The following is a 15,867-nucleotide window of genomic DNA, read 5'->3' as shown; positions in this document are numbered from 1 at the left end:
TTATCGGTGATGAATTGGTGATGATAATGAGACGATGTGATACATCGGATTGGTGATGTTGTAAGCATGTTATATGTTGCATTCATTGGCATACATTTTTTGTGATGGATCCCGGTGATGAAATGGATCAAAATGGTGGGCATAATTCCCATTGTGTGGAATTTGTGCTGGTTAAAACTGTATCTCGGTGATGAAATAGATCAGTTGGATGGGTGTATCCCATGTATTGGTACCACATGCATAGTGTCAGTTGAATCATATGCATTGGTTATAACATGATTGGATGAAATCCAGTGTTATGCCTTGGTGTGTTTATGTGATTGATGTATTGAGGAGTTGTTGTTAATATAACTTGATCATTGATGAAATTGATGAATTGTGGGCCGATGGCCAATATTGTTGAATTGATGCTTGCTTGTTGTAATAATTCCGATTATATGTATGATTGAGTGGATGATAATTACTATGAGATTTTATTGCTTATGACTGCATAATGCTTATTAATTCGAATGAAACTCACCCTTACTTTGATGATTTCAGATTAAGGATGTAGCGGCTTCTTGATTGGGTACAGATAGCTCGTAGGCTAGTCCATAGTTCGTGTCGAGTCATGCTCTGATTGTAACACTGGGGAACGCTAGTTTAGAGACGAATTACTCTGTTGGCTTTGTTGTTTTATAATTGTATTGTAGTAACTTGCATGGATGATGAATATGCAATGTTATGAGTTATAATCCGCTGTGTTGAACATGAATTTTGTTTATATTAAATGGTTCCTCATGTGGCATGACAAATGACTATGGTATTTTATGTTAAAGAAATTGTGACATCCTTGTATTTCATGTTTACTCTGATTATTATTATTATTATTATTATTATTATTATTATTATTATTATTATATTTTCCGCGGGGGTTTTAGAAGGGTGTTACAAAATGAGTCAAGCAAGGGCTATGTATGTTTCAACCACCTACTTTTCCTATAAATTTTAATATCATATCTTTTACATTCAAACTTTGTTGTTTTCCTTACATGTTTTTTGTCTAAACCTTAGTTGATCATTAATAAATAATTCCAATTTCAATTTCGTGAATGTTCGACGCCGTTTCGAACACCTCTTTTACAAAGAAACCACTTAAACTCGCACAAAAACTCTTTGAAAATACAAGCGATGTTATGAGATTCACTAGTCGATCTCGCAAGTGACCTTTAAGAAGAGACCAACGAAGTTTACCAATTTCAAAGGTAAACGGGTTGTAAGATAAGTGGTAGAACACTCAGAGGGCGTCATCTTAGCTAAACTAGATTCTTCTAATGTGAGAATGGAACATGCCTTGTGAAAGGAGGGGAATGAATTGCTCTATCCAATCCAGGTGGAAACACCCCGATAGGCATCAGTAAGGTCATATATGAGTTGAAGGATAAGGCGATGAATGTTCACAGGAGCACCGACATCTTGTAACTGGTCAGAAAGCATCTTCAAACATTGACAATATGTAGAGACATTTGGAAAAGTCTCCATGCGAACACTAGAGAATTCCTGCTCAAGAGTGACAACCTGTGCGTTATGATTATCCTAGAAGAGTTAAGCCAAATGTGTCTGGGCAGCCAAAAAGTGACAACCTTGGGAGGAGACGTCACCAATTTGCTTTCATCGTTGGAGGAGGAAGACGTGCCGCAGGCGGGGGAGGACAAAAGTGAACAGTGGATACGAGAGAGGATGGCGGTGCTAGAGAGGTCGATGCACATTGAAAACCGACACTAGGGCACTGGCTGCGCACGGGCGGTGGGACACAAAGAGGGGCCCGACGGCGGTGCGGGCGTAGCGAGAAAGGGGAGGGTGCAAATGAGAGGGATGGGGGAAAATCGGTAGCGGTGGTGCGAAAGGAGGAAACATAGTGGCGATGGAAACTTTGGAGGAGAGGTAAGATCTTTTTAGGGTTGATATCATATAAGTTAAATGATTTTTTTTGTGTATTTCTCATTACTAGCAAGGGCATATATAGAACATAAGAGTTGACCTAATTTCCTTAATAGGAGAATAATTTCAGGTAAGCTAATAATTACAATTTTATTACAAAATAAATACAGAATAATTCTATCATCTACAATTATAAAATAATTTAAAAAAATTAAAAAGTTAATAAAATGCGAGATTTCTTTATAAGTAAAATTTTATTAAAGGGATAAAAGTAGCATAAAATCTCTTGTGCAAAGTCTTTTCTAAATTAAGACACAATTATAAAATTGCAAAGAAATACTAGAACCAAATCAAAGTAACATAATTACATGAACAAAACCAAGCTTCAACAAAACAAAACACATTACAACGTAAAAATTGATTGGAATTTCTCATATTTTAAAAATTCAATCCATGTTTAGCAAATTTCTTTTCCGTAATAGTGTTTATTTGCTCAATCATTTCTGTTGTAAGAATATTTTCCCAATCTCCAACTTGACCAAGACGGAAAAAAGCTTTGGTTTCAATTTCATTAGATGTTGTTTTCCCGATTTTATTGACTTCCAAGTTACTTAACTTCTCAAAACTACATAAATATAATATATCTTCAACTACACCTTTAGCTTCTTCTTCTTTGGAGAATGGACACTCCAAAAACTTAGCAATTTCTTTCAAATAAAAATCTGGTTTCATTTTCATTTCTTCATATGTCAAGAACATAACCTTCTCTGAACTTTCCAAACTTTTCTTCCAATATCCTATTACATGCTCCCAAAAAGGTCCCATAGGACTTACTCCTCTACAGAAACTCTCAAAAGCATCTTCTAATGGAAGTGTTCCACTACTTATTGCTCTTATCTTGTTTGAGAAATGCCAAAATGAAACAAAATTGTCTTTAGGATCTCTACTTAGATAGATTATCTTGCAAGTTGAGTCTTTCGCAGAGTTTGGCAATGATTCATAAGATAAATGAGTAGAGAAGAGTCTTGGAGGAGATATTGTTTGGAGATCAAGAATCAAATCTTTATCACAGTAGGGAATAAGATCATGAGGGTTGGTAGTGAGCAAAGGATGATTGCTATGAGTATTTGGATATTTGTTGCGGTTTATCAAAGCAAACGTCAATGCTTTGAGCCAAGTTGTGCCTGATTTAGGGCAAGTGATTAAGAGAATATCAGTATCAAAAGCTTGAAAGTGCTTTTGACAAGATAAAACACCTTGGAGTCTCTTTGGAGAAAACCAAAATCCTTGATATTGATGTAAGTGACTTGAAATCCAACCTTTTTCTACCGGCAATGTGGCTAACAACTCCTTACATTCTTCGCCTATGTCATGTTGTTGCAAGTATTTTGGTACAAGAGTATTTTCATCACTTATATTTTCCATGGTGTTAATAAGAATACTTTTTTGGTTGGTTATGGTTAAGATCCTTAAACCTATATATATATATATATATATATATATATATATATATATATATATATATATATATATATATATATATATATATATATATAAAGCATAGATCACATTTCTTCATGTGCCATACCTACCTGACAAATTAAAAGCACAGCTTTTCTCAAACGGTGGTAGACAAACGCAAAACACACTTAACTTGCTTTTTACGTTTTTGATTTGAGAAACTTAAATAATATATATACAATTTTATGATAAGTTAATCAAAATAGTTTTTTTATTTTAAGTATATTTTAAATAAATCATCTAATAAAGTTGATAGCATTTAAAAAGTCGATAGGATATTTAAATTAAAATGTATAACAAATTATTCAACTCAATTTTATTTAATGTATTTAAAAAATTATTTTAATTTAATAAAAAATAATATACTATAAAAATCATTTAACAAAACAAGTTGGAATGAGCCGAATATTGACCTGCACTCAATGACTTTATATCACGTGTATGTAGGGATGGCAATGGATATCCATGGGTACGGATACTAGTCATCCGCTACCCATCCGTTTAATAAAAATGATATCCATATCCGCCCCATACCCGTGTGGATATCTGCTGGGTGGGTATCCGTGATATTTTAAATATCCGCGGGTATTTATGGATACCCATGGATATTTTTTTTAATTGAAATTTACTAATTTTTTATATATTGAATAGAAAATTTGTCTTTTTATTAATAGAAAAGTATGTGTTATATTTTTACTATATTAAATTCAAAAGCATCTTATAATGAATATTGATGTAGAATGTGAGAAAATGTTAAAAGAATATTTAAGTATACTAATTGATATTAAAAAGATATTCAAGTATACTAATTTTAAAAGGATATTTAAGTAATTTTATTCAATATTAGCGGATATGGATACCCGCGAATATGGATACCATCAAATCCGTATCCGTACCCGTAAGTAAACGGGTAACTAAATATCCGTTTATAATACCCGCGGATACCCGTTAAGCTATCCAACCCGTGCCCGTGACGGATTTTATCCGCGGATGCCCGCGGGTATGGGTTTTTTTGCCATCCCTACGTGTATGTGTAAAAAGTCTTAGAAAATATCCTAATTTTAGTTTTTCTATAGCTATTTTTTTGTCTTGTCCCATTAATGTTAAACATTTTCACATGATTGGTAGAGCAAAGTTTACTCCATGTTATCTACGTGTATAGATAATAGGTTGGGTCGAAATAGACTTTGTTAAGTCTGAGTCTGATCTTTAAAAATTTTAAAGTCAAAATTTGATCAATAGTTTATCATAAATTTATTTTTAAATCTAAGTCTAATCTTTCAAAGATATGGTTAACATATTAACCTACATAAAACCTATATATTAACCTACATAAAACCTATTTTATGTGAACCAATATTTAAACAAATTAACAAATTAAAAGATTAAGAAGACTAAATGCATACTTGTATTGAATTATTTAAGTTTACCTATTAATGTAAAATTTACAATACTATTCATTAGAGAGAACTTATGAAAATAATTTATGACATTGTTCATAAGGTTTTTTTAGCTTATTTTAAAGGATTTCTTCAACTAAGTTTTAAATATAATATAATATAATATAATAATAATAAAGTTATTCATATTTATTTAAGGGTGAAATGACTTTTACTCCCATGCCATACGAGCGTGTTTTGATTTACTCCCTTTAAAAAATATTTGTTAAGTAGACCTTACCAAATAAAGATTCCATCAAATTTGACCATCGATCAAAATTTTAACAGAATCTGTATACGTGGCACGCCATGTGGCTTTTTTTAATTTTTAATTTTTTTTTAATTTCCACGTGGAAATTCGTTTTTTTTTTGTTTTTAAAACAATTTTTTTTAATTTTTTTTATAAAGAAAGTTTATTTTTAATTTTTTTATTTTATATATATATTTAACTTTATTGATTGGTTGTTAAAAGGTTAAATATCAAAACTAAATTATTTTGTCTTCAATGAGTGTTGAACCCAAGACCCAATAAAAAATCTTAGTATATCATGTATAATTATATTGTAACTATTTAAGATTTGAAAATAATTATATTGTTCAGATTTGTAACTAATTATATTGTAACTATTTAAGATTTAAAAATAATTATATTGTTTAGATTTGTAACTAATTATATTATTTAGTTTTAAAATGGTGCATATATATTGTTCAACCCAAAACTTGGTGGGAGTATCCCATTTTAACTCAATTTTAAAAATAAAAAAAATGAATTTCCACGTGGAAATTAAAAGAAATGTCACGTATGCAGCAAATACACAGTCAGCACATTATTTTTGTCCACGTAGGCAAGATTCTAAGAATCTTGGGAAAAAATTGAATAGAGGCTTTAATGATGGAATGTTTATTTGTTAAGGTCTAGTTTAAAAAAAAAAATTTAAGGGGGTAAACCAAAATACGCCTATATGACAGGGGTTAAAAGTTATTTAATCCTTTATTATAGGCTGGTCCGATAGACTTAAAAGGTTGTTTTATGATTTGTGGCGTAATCTTTTTTAACTAAACATGCTTATAGAAAAGCCTAGGACTTTTTTGTTTAAAAAAAAATCTGGCCTAGTTCGGACCAGTAAAGGTTAGGCCGTAGCCCCTATTAGTTGGTCTGACATATTTTTATCCTTAATTTTAACTAGTTATATCATTTATGACGAGAATAAATTCTAAATAGAAAGAATTAATAAATAATCACGGGTAAATTTTTTTAAAATGGAATATAATTTTTTAGAATTTTTTAATGTATTCTTGTATACATTTTTATCAACAAAAACTTAAATTGTTCATGATTAAGTCACATATAACTTTCCTAAACTATTTTTATATATTTTAGAGTATAATTTTATATTGAATGTCCATTTTAGTCCCTCACAAAAACTACAGAGGTTAGATTACTCCTTGAAAAAAAAAGTTTTTATTAAATCTCATACAAAATTTAACCGAGCCATGTTAATCCTTCTACTAATATTTTTTTCAAACCGTTTTTTTTTTCTTATTTTGAACCGAGACTAGACTACCAATGAAGATTCATTTGAGTCCTTCACACAAAAAAAGAGTTCAGATTAGTCCCTAAGAAAAAAAGTCTCTATTTAATCCCTTAAAAAATTTAACTGAGTCATGTTAGTCCCTCTTTTAATATTTTTTTCAAATGATTTTTTCCTATTTTTAAATCGTGACTGGACTTGACAAGATAAACTTGCCTTTAGAAATTGAGTACGGGTCAAAAGTTAAGTTTCTTGCACATGGTCTTTAGAATCTGAGTTTTCACTAGAAGTTGGGTTACCTAGTATACCTAATTGTTCATTAAATATTTTGCTATCATTAAAACCTAAGGAATATTGTATAAACCAATTTTCTTCCAACATATAATGTGTATTATTTTCGCCACAAGTTTTATTTTCAAAAGTAAGAAATTAGCCTAAATCACCTCAGTAGCAGAACCAAACTTCTTAAAAGATCATTAACAACTGAAACAATAACAATACCTAATACATAAGAATACATAACAAGAAAAATCGTAGTCACTCGTCCATAAGCCTGATAATAAACTCAACAAAAAAAGAGCATTGTGGTATTGCGATGATTTATCTACAATCTCTTCACAAATAATTTCAAATCAATAGTCGTAAAATAGGAGTCCAGTCATGGTTTAAAAGTAGGAAAAAATTGTTTGAAAATAATATTAAAAGAGGGACAAACATGGTTCTGTTAAATTTAGTAAGGAATTAAGTATGATTTTTTTCTTAGGGGCAAATTTGTACTTTCTCTTTTTTGTGAGAGGCTAAAAAGGGTCTTCACTAGCAGTCAAGTCATGGTTCAAAAGTAAGAAAATTAAAAAAAATATTAATAGAAGGACTAACATGACTCTGTTAAATTTTGTAAGGGATTTAATAGGGACTTTTTTATTCTTATGGACTAATATGACCTCTGCAGTTTTTGTTAGGGACTAAAATGGACCTTCACTCATAATTTTATTAGCAAAAATGTAAGTGATGTTATGAAATATTGAGAAATAAGATAAACGTTTAGAGAGAAAGAAAGAGGATAATTGTTCCTTTTTATTATTTCATTTATCTCATCGTATACAATGAAATTGGTCCTATTTATAGGACATCACATAGACAATGTATTAAATATAATTTTTTATAAATAAGGAATGATATTATTGAGAGACAAATCATTCATTATTTATATCAGTTGTCTTTGGATGTTTTGTTTTGGATATGCCTCGTTAAAACCTTGCTAGAAAAAACCCTGTGAAAAAAATTTATTGAAGGAAAAAAATACAATATCCTTTTTAATTTAAACTTGTTGCTCCCCATCATCTGAACGATTGTTTCTTCGATGTTGAAGACCAATCTTTTGTACAAGTTGGTTAAAAGTTCTACTAAGGAGTGATTTTGTGAAAATATCTGCAAGATTATCACATGAACAGATTTGTTGGATGTTTATATCACCACTATTTTGAAGATCATGAGTGAAAAAGCACTTTGGAGAAATGTATTTTGTTATGTCTTCTTTATAGCAACCATCTTTCAATTGAGCGATACAAGCAGTATTATCTTCATATATGGTCATTTTATTTAATTTTTCAAAAGACAAACCACAAGTATTTTGTATGTGTTGAATTAAGGACATCAAGCAAACTCAATCTCGACTTGCCTCATGTAATGCTAAAAGTTATGCATGATTAGATAAAGTTGCTGGTATGGTTTGTTTCACCGATCTCCATGAAATAGTTGTACCACCATATGTAAACTAATAACCTGTTTGTGATTGTCATACCCCAAAATTTGCCCTCATATATTTGCAAATGTTATTTTATTTCGAATAATTGACATAGCACAGTTGGTAAGGATTTGAGGTTAAAAGATACAAGAGCGAGAGGTCCCGGGCTCGAATTTCACTTCTAACTTTTCTCCCTTTTATTTGTTTTCTAACTTTAATGCTAGCTTTATTTCTATTTATTCGAAAATCATAAAAATTGTTTTTTTTTTTTACTATTTTAATTTAATTTTCGCACTATTTAAATATGTATTTTTTTTAAAATAGTCAATTTTCACTTTTATGCATTTTTTAGTCAAAAAATCATCAAAAATCATAAAATATTCAAAAAATACAAAAAAAGAAGTTTTTAATTTTATTTGTTCTATTTTTAACATTTTTCACAACTTGGGTACAAGTAAAGATCTTTTTAAAAAAATATTAGTTAATCATTTAAAAGATCACAATCAAATTATTTTTTATTTAAGCTTTTAATGAATAGTTAATATTTGATTTTTTTTATTCCATATTTGTTGACCTAAGTTACACTATAAATATCACTAATTTTTACACATTAGGCATTCACAACAATTTTCTAACCCTTATTCTCACTCTCCCCCCTCTCTCTCTCTCTCTCTCTCTCTCTCTCTCTCTCTCTCTCTCTCTCTCTCTCTCTCTCTCTCTCTCTCTCTCTCTCTCTCTCACAAACACAAATTATTTTCTCCTCCTTCTCTCTAAGATCAAACTTCACTTTCTCTCATGAATATCATAACAACTTCATAGCTTGTTGAAGAACATCGAGAACACTTTCAAAAAAAACTCAAGAACTTATATCTTCCTCTCATCGTAGAACCGAGCGGTTCAACACGCATCTTTCCTCCACAAACCGCCATCAAAGCCCTCAGATGGTGTTGTTTATTTATTTATTTATTTTTGCTAGCTTTTTATTGGTTCAATTGATGGCCATGATTAATGTTTTGAAAGTGTTGTTTTTCTTTTGATTTTATTTTGTTTGTGTGAATGGAGAAGAGAGAATACATATGGGGAAGAAGATGAAATCACATGGAAAATAATCTACCAAAGACGTAGAAGAGTAAAACAAAAGAGAAGTGGAACTCAGTCAGAACCACCGAATCAACCGGATCCGCAACACTCCTTCACGCCTTAACCGCCGGCGATCCATCCACTAACACCAAAAGCACGCTGGCACAGCTGGTGCCATGCAAGTGCCAATCACCTTCCCAACTCGGGTTCGACCCCCAGGTTTACCCTTTCTTTTTGTAAATTTTTCCTTCTTTCTTCTTTCTCTACAATTTTCTTTATTTAATCACATAATTAAAATCAACCCATAACTAATTAGGACTAGGATTAGGATTTAGACTATTAATTATTTTCTCTCTCACCTTTTTGTTTAATTAATTTAATTTTAGTAATTAGGTTGTTTAATTCATTTAATTTCCATAAAATCATAAAATCACAAAAACATTTAGTTTTAATAGTTAATTTGATTTAATTGTCTTAACATTTATTTTAATGGGTTAATAGTCATTTAACCCCCTGCAATAGTAGCGAGATTCGGTTTACCCCCCTTTTAAAAAAAAATTGTATTACCCCCTATAATATTAAAATTGTAAGTCTTTTGCCCCCTAAGAGGGAAAATTACCTCCCTGTAAAATATATTTTTTTGATTTTCCCCCCTGGTTTTTACACGTTTAGGGGGGTGCCCAGATATTACAGGGGGGTAATCCAAATTTTTTTTTTAAAAGGGGGGTAAACCGAATCTCGCTACTATTGCAGGGGGGTAAATGACTATTAACCCTATTTTAATTGACTATAATTAGTATTAGATTAGATTTTTTAATTAAGACTAAATTTCAATTTAAAATTCAATTAGATTAGATTTAATTTGATTTGATTTAATAATTAGATAATTTCTTCAATAATTGATTAGATTTAGGATATTTATAATTTAATTTAGGATTCAATTAACATTAACTTAAAATATTTTTCTAAACATCAAATTTTTTTCCTCCTCTTCTTCAAATATTTTCTCGATTTCTCAATTCGTCCGCTATTTACTTTCTCGCGTAATTTTTTATAATTTATGTAACTGCTCCTGGTTTGTAATAGTAATTAGGATTTTTATTTTCTTATTTTATTATTCTTCGTAGTTTTTATTATGTAACTGCTAAGGTTTGTAATAGTTAATTAGGATTTTATTTTCCGCATATTTTTATGTAACTGCCCCAAAGCCATGTAATAGTTGTAGGTTTACTTTCTACTTTTATTTTCCGCATTCCCCGGATTTTTTTGGCTATGTATCCCCCTCCCCGAAGCCTTGTAATAGCGTAGGTGTAGCAACCTGCCCTAAAAATTAAGACTTAGAGTCGCCACCTATTCTGAAGGGCGAATAGGAAACCCTACGCAGTTTAGAGATTCGCGGTAAGTTATTATAATCAGATCGAGGGAAGGTGTTAGGCACCCTCGACCCTTTCCTATGGCTTTGAATCTAAGGTCAAATTTTATTGGCTAAAATGTTCAGGTTTAATAGCTAAGGAAATGAATAGGGTGAACATTGAGATTTGGAAGTGAATTGAGATTTTAAGGGGGGAGACTCGCCTTGGTTATCCAAGTGCCTACGTGTCTCCTTATGGAGAATCAGAGTCAACGTAGTTCGGGCACAGGGTTGTACGCCTTAGAATTGGTTATGGAGTTGTTTGAAGGCTTTTTGAATGGCCTATCGTAGCTTTGAATTTGATTTGAAAGGCATTTTGAGTTGCCTGATTGAAAAGGATGAAAATCCGTAGTGTCGTGGTTTAGTGTGTTTTAGATTTGGGCGTACAACCCTGGTTTGATATGTCACCGTTAGATGCGATGATCAATAGATTTGATCAGTATAGCTAACGGATTAATGGGGCATTGTTGGTTACACAGATCGATAGATTCGATCGTCGCGGGCAACAAATTGAATGTATTTTAAATGTTTTTTAAAATGCTTTATTCGGATATTTGATTAGTACGACATAGAGAGTCGACCAATTCTAAGGCAGAGTAAAATAGATATTCACCCGTCATTTATCCGTTGAAGGAGAGTTAGAATTGACATTTTTTATTATTGGATTTGATTAATTAAATTAATGGATGATTAATCACTGCGACTGTAACACCCCGATATCCGCTGCACGCATCAACCGTGTCGGCCAACCGAGCATGTTACCGGCTTAATCAATAATCCCCCCTAGGTCCGCTTATCGGCTGCCCAGAAAATATTGTTTTTGCCTCCCGCAGGAATCGAACCATGTACCTAGGGGATAAGTACATATTCATAGCAATTCCTACTACCACTCTAGCTCAAGTGGTAGCAGGAATTGCTATGAATATGTACTTATCCCCTAGGTACATGGTTCGATTCCTGCGGGAGGCAAAAACAATATTTCATGGGCAGCCGATAAGCGGACCTAGGGGGGATTATTGATTAAGCCGGGGTAACATGCTCGGTTAGCCGACACGGTTGATGCGTGCAGCGGATATCGGGGTGTTACATTAAAAAGGCGCCTTTTTAATGTAACACCCTGGATTTCAATCCTCACAAACTAAAACTCTCCTCTTCATAAATCACCCCTCATCGGCGTTTTCTCTTGTGGTGTCGATTGGTGGAGGGCGGTGCTGCGCGCGGCTGTTGTTGGCAGAAGGCTGGGTCTGAAAGACGGTGGATTCGCAGTAGTATGGCTGCGCGAATGAAGTCGGAGCGGAGTGGTTGCTGTCGGCGGAGGGAAGTTGTGATGGCTGGAGCATACGCGTGGAGGGTGTAGCAGCCCGTTCCAAAATCCTGCGAAATGTACACAATATTATCTATCGTGATATGATATCCTGCAAAAAGTTAGTATTCCATAACATGATTACATATTGAAAACATATATTGTAGATGAGTTTAATGGCTAGTAGTGAGATTTGATTATATTGAAAGATTTTTCCTGTAGTGTAATATGAGTAAGGTTTGTGAGTGGATGCAGTTGTGTCCGAGAATTGATAGATGGTTTGTTGCTTTTTTCCGATACACTCACGTGAGAGAGAGAGTAGCTTTTTTTAGTTTATTTTCTTTGACTTATCGCTTCTCCCTGAGCACACGTGAGGAAGAATCCTCTTTTCTATGGTTTTATGTGTGGGATATATACAATGAATTGTTTTGATAAAAAAGGGACTCGCCGTCCCCCCCCCCCCCCTTCCTTCTTATGCATTTCAACATCTTTTATAGTGCATAAATTAGGGGTTCTCCTCTAATGGGCCTAGTACCCAATTAATCTAATAACTCAAAATAGATTAGACCTAATAATCCTAATACTAAATTTAATAGAAATAAATCTAATAATATTTATTCTAATCCTAATAATTAATATTAATACTTATAAATAATGATAAAATTAAAATTAAAAACTAGTTAGTAACAAAAAAAAATAAAATTAAGAAATTAAACCCAACATACTTAACAATCCAATAGAATTAGATTATGCACCAATTATTAGCCAGTTATGGACTTTCAAATGATCAAACTTTATGGTGGACTAGATTGGGTCAAACGTTTGGGCTCAAATACTCCCTAATCCTAACACTTATTTTAATTCGGGACATTTCATAAGAGTGTGGGTTTGACAATAGGAATGTCAAACCCCATGACTCTCAATTTGGACCCTTGATGAGTTAAAAGACATGAATTGATCGGGCAAATTTTGGGGTATTACAGCTGCCCCTGTTCAATCTTCTTAAACCTGAAGAGTCGGATAGGCACGTCTGCCTATCGTGATCTAAAGGTAGAAGATGATTGAACACTGAAATGCCCTGAAGTTTGCATTAGTTGGGAAGAAATTTCGTGGGAGATGGGCTTACAGATGCCACCCAAGGTAAATACCATTTCTCAGGATGTGAAGCAGATGCTTTCAAAAGGAACCACTTGCTTTGATTGTATTACGACCTAAAAAGGCAACCTGTATTTTATGCAATGTTATGATACATGCGATGTATAATGCAGCGAGCTTCTCAAAATAAATGAGAGCGATGTATGTATATGCATTATGTATGAATGAGGTATGTTAGTTGAATGATGCATGATTGTTATTTATGTTAATTGAAGTATGTTAGTAATTCTGAAAAGAAAGATAAAACCTTTGTGTGTTATTGCTAATGTTTCGGAGAAGATCACTGCCGAGGGACTAACGCGATAAACCCATTTGAGAAACCTTTTGAAAATCTTGTGAACCCCTTTGCTCGCGTGTGAGAGAAAAGAATCGTCCTGCTAAAGCCTGAGTCTTACATAGCGAGGACTTGTAAGAGGGATCTCTTGTTATGATTCTAACAAGCTCACCTGTACCATTAGGATAATTTGCTAGGGTTATAGCAAACTCACCTGCACCATTAGGATTATTTGCTAGGGTTATAGCAAACTCACCTGCACCAATAGGATCATTTGCTAGGGTTATCGCAAACTCACCTGCACCAATAGGATCATTTGCTATGGTTATCGCAAACTCACCTGCACCATTAGGATTATTTGCTAGGGTTATAGCAAACTCACCTGCACCATTAGGATAATTTGCTAGGGTTATAGCAAACTCACCTGCACCATTAGGATTATTTGCTAGGGTTATAGCAAACTCACCTGCACCAATAGGATCATTTGCGAGGGTTATCGCAAACTCACCTACACCAATAGGATCATTTGCTATGGTTATCGCAAATTCACCTGCACCATTAGGATTATTTGCTAGGGTTATAGCAAACTCACCTGCACCATTAGGATAATTTGCTAAGGTTATAGCAAACTCACCTGCACCATTAGAATTATTTGCTAGGGTTATAGCAAACTCACCTGCACCATTAGAATTATTTCTAGGGTTATAGCAAACTCACCTGCACCAATAGGATCATTTGCGAGGGTTATCGCAAACTCACCTGCACCAATAGGATCATTTGCGAGGGTTATCGCAAACTCACTTGTATAAATTTCTTGACGTCCGCCGACTGTTAGAAATATGAGAACCCAATAACCTGGTGTTGCATATTGTACGCACAAAGTTAAATAGTATGATTGTATATGAATGTGTATGACCCATGTATATGCATATGCATAATCCCTTCGTATGTGTAAATGAATATTGTTTTGGTAGCATGACGCTTGTATGCGTATGCATACTTATTGCAGATGTATGACGCCTGTATGTCGAGTGTGAATGTTGTATGTATGTATGCTGATGCTGACGTCAATCTCAAGATTTTATCTCCTTATAAAATCTGTTTAATCCATGCTTGCACCTATGCCATGACTATGCTTATGCTCATATAACGAATGGAACAAAGTAATGTCTTCTATAAGACTACCTGAAAAGGTTTCCAGAATGGATACGAACATTTGTCTTAAAGAAGACTACCTGGAAAGGCTGGAGGATGTCTGAAGAAGACTACCTAAAAAAGGGTCTTAGCAAGGATAGAAATTTGTCATAAAGAAGACCACTTGGAGAGGCTGAAAGATGTCTTAGAAAAGACTACCTACAAAGGCTGAAAGATGTCTTAAAAAAGGCTACCTAAAAAGGTTCTTGGGAAGAGATTGTCTTAAAGAAGACTTCCTAAAAAGGTCTTTGGAAATGGCGATGGTTGTCTTAGAGAATATTACCTAGAGAGGTTCTTAGAAAAGGAATGTCTTATGAGACTACCTAGAAAGGTTCTTAGAATGTCTTAAGAAGACTACCTGAAGAGGTTTCTGAAAAGGACCGTAAGGTTTGTCTTAAAGAAGACTGTTTGAAAAGGTTCCCAGAAGGGATCGTAAGGCTTGTCTTAAATAAGACTGCCTGGGAAGGCTGAAATATGTCTTAAAAAGACTACCTAAAAAGGTTTTGGAGAGGACGATGATTTGTATTAAAGAAGACTACCTAGAAAGGTTGTTAGAATGTCTTAAAGAAGACTACCTGAAGAGGTCCCTAGAAAGGATCGTGAGATTTATCTTAAAGAAGAATACCTGAAGAGGTTCCTAGAAAGGATGATGAATGTCTTAGAAAGGACTATCTAAAAAGGTATGGTGTAATGTATCAACCAATGTATGTAATGCATAACCTATATGATGTTCCAATGCTAGGTTGTTGGTAACCAAAAGCGTATATAGCTCGCTGGAGTTGTAGGTTTGTTTGATAAGGTGGGGTGTGATGCTAATGCGATTTCCCAATACCTGCTTGTGAACTTTGAAGATCGTAGTTAGGAGAAATATGTTGTAAAGTGTGAGAACGCCTTTTTCTTTATGCTGTGCGCCTTGCCTGTTGAAAGTATTTTTGGGTAAATATTTTCGGTATATATCGTATCCACAGAGATTTGTTTAATATTACTGCCGTTCTATAGTTGTTTATTTTGAGTGAGAAAATTAGTTGGGTTTGTTTGTTTGTTTTCAAATTTCATTTAACAAAATAATAATTGACTAGTAAAAAGCTTAAAGATGATTAACAATGGTGAATGAATATGTTGAGTTCTAGGGTTCATCAACCTATTTCTATACAACTTATTAATTAATCCTTATTCGAACAATCATTTGAACCATTATCTTCACTTATCCTCAATTATGATTCCATGTCTGCAAATCAAATTAGATAAACTTTTACCGGTATGAGATTCGATCTCTCCAAATATCAATATCGAT

General features: G+C 33.1%; 1 protein-coding gene across 1 annotated transcript; it reads right to left on the bottom strand.

Annotated features, from left to right (window-relative positions):
- Positions 1-2,358: 2,358 nt before the first annotated feature.
- On the bottom strand, positions 2,359-3,345 carry LOC131617209 (cytosolic sulfotransferase 12-like). Its single transcript, XM_058888549.1, has one exon. The coding sequence runs from the start codon at positions 3,343-3,345 to the stop codon at positions 2,359-2,361; it is 987 nt and encodes a 328-aa protein (XP_058744532.1).
- Between the last annotated feature and the right edge of the window lie 12,522 nt (positions 3,346-15,867).

The sequence above is a fragment of the Vicia villosa genome, linkage group LG7 (assembly GCF_029867415.1).
Source record: "Vicia villosa cultivar HV-30 ecotype Madison, WI linkage group LG7, Vvil1.0, whole genome shotgun sequence".
In the NCBI taxonomy this organism is placed as follows: Eukaryota; Viridiplantae; Streptophyta; class Magnoliopsida; order Fabales; family Fabaceae; genus Vicia; species Vicia villosa.
This window is presented reverse-complemented; position numbering and strand designations above follow the sequence as displayed.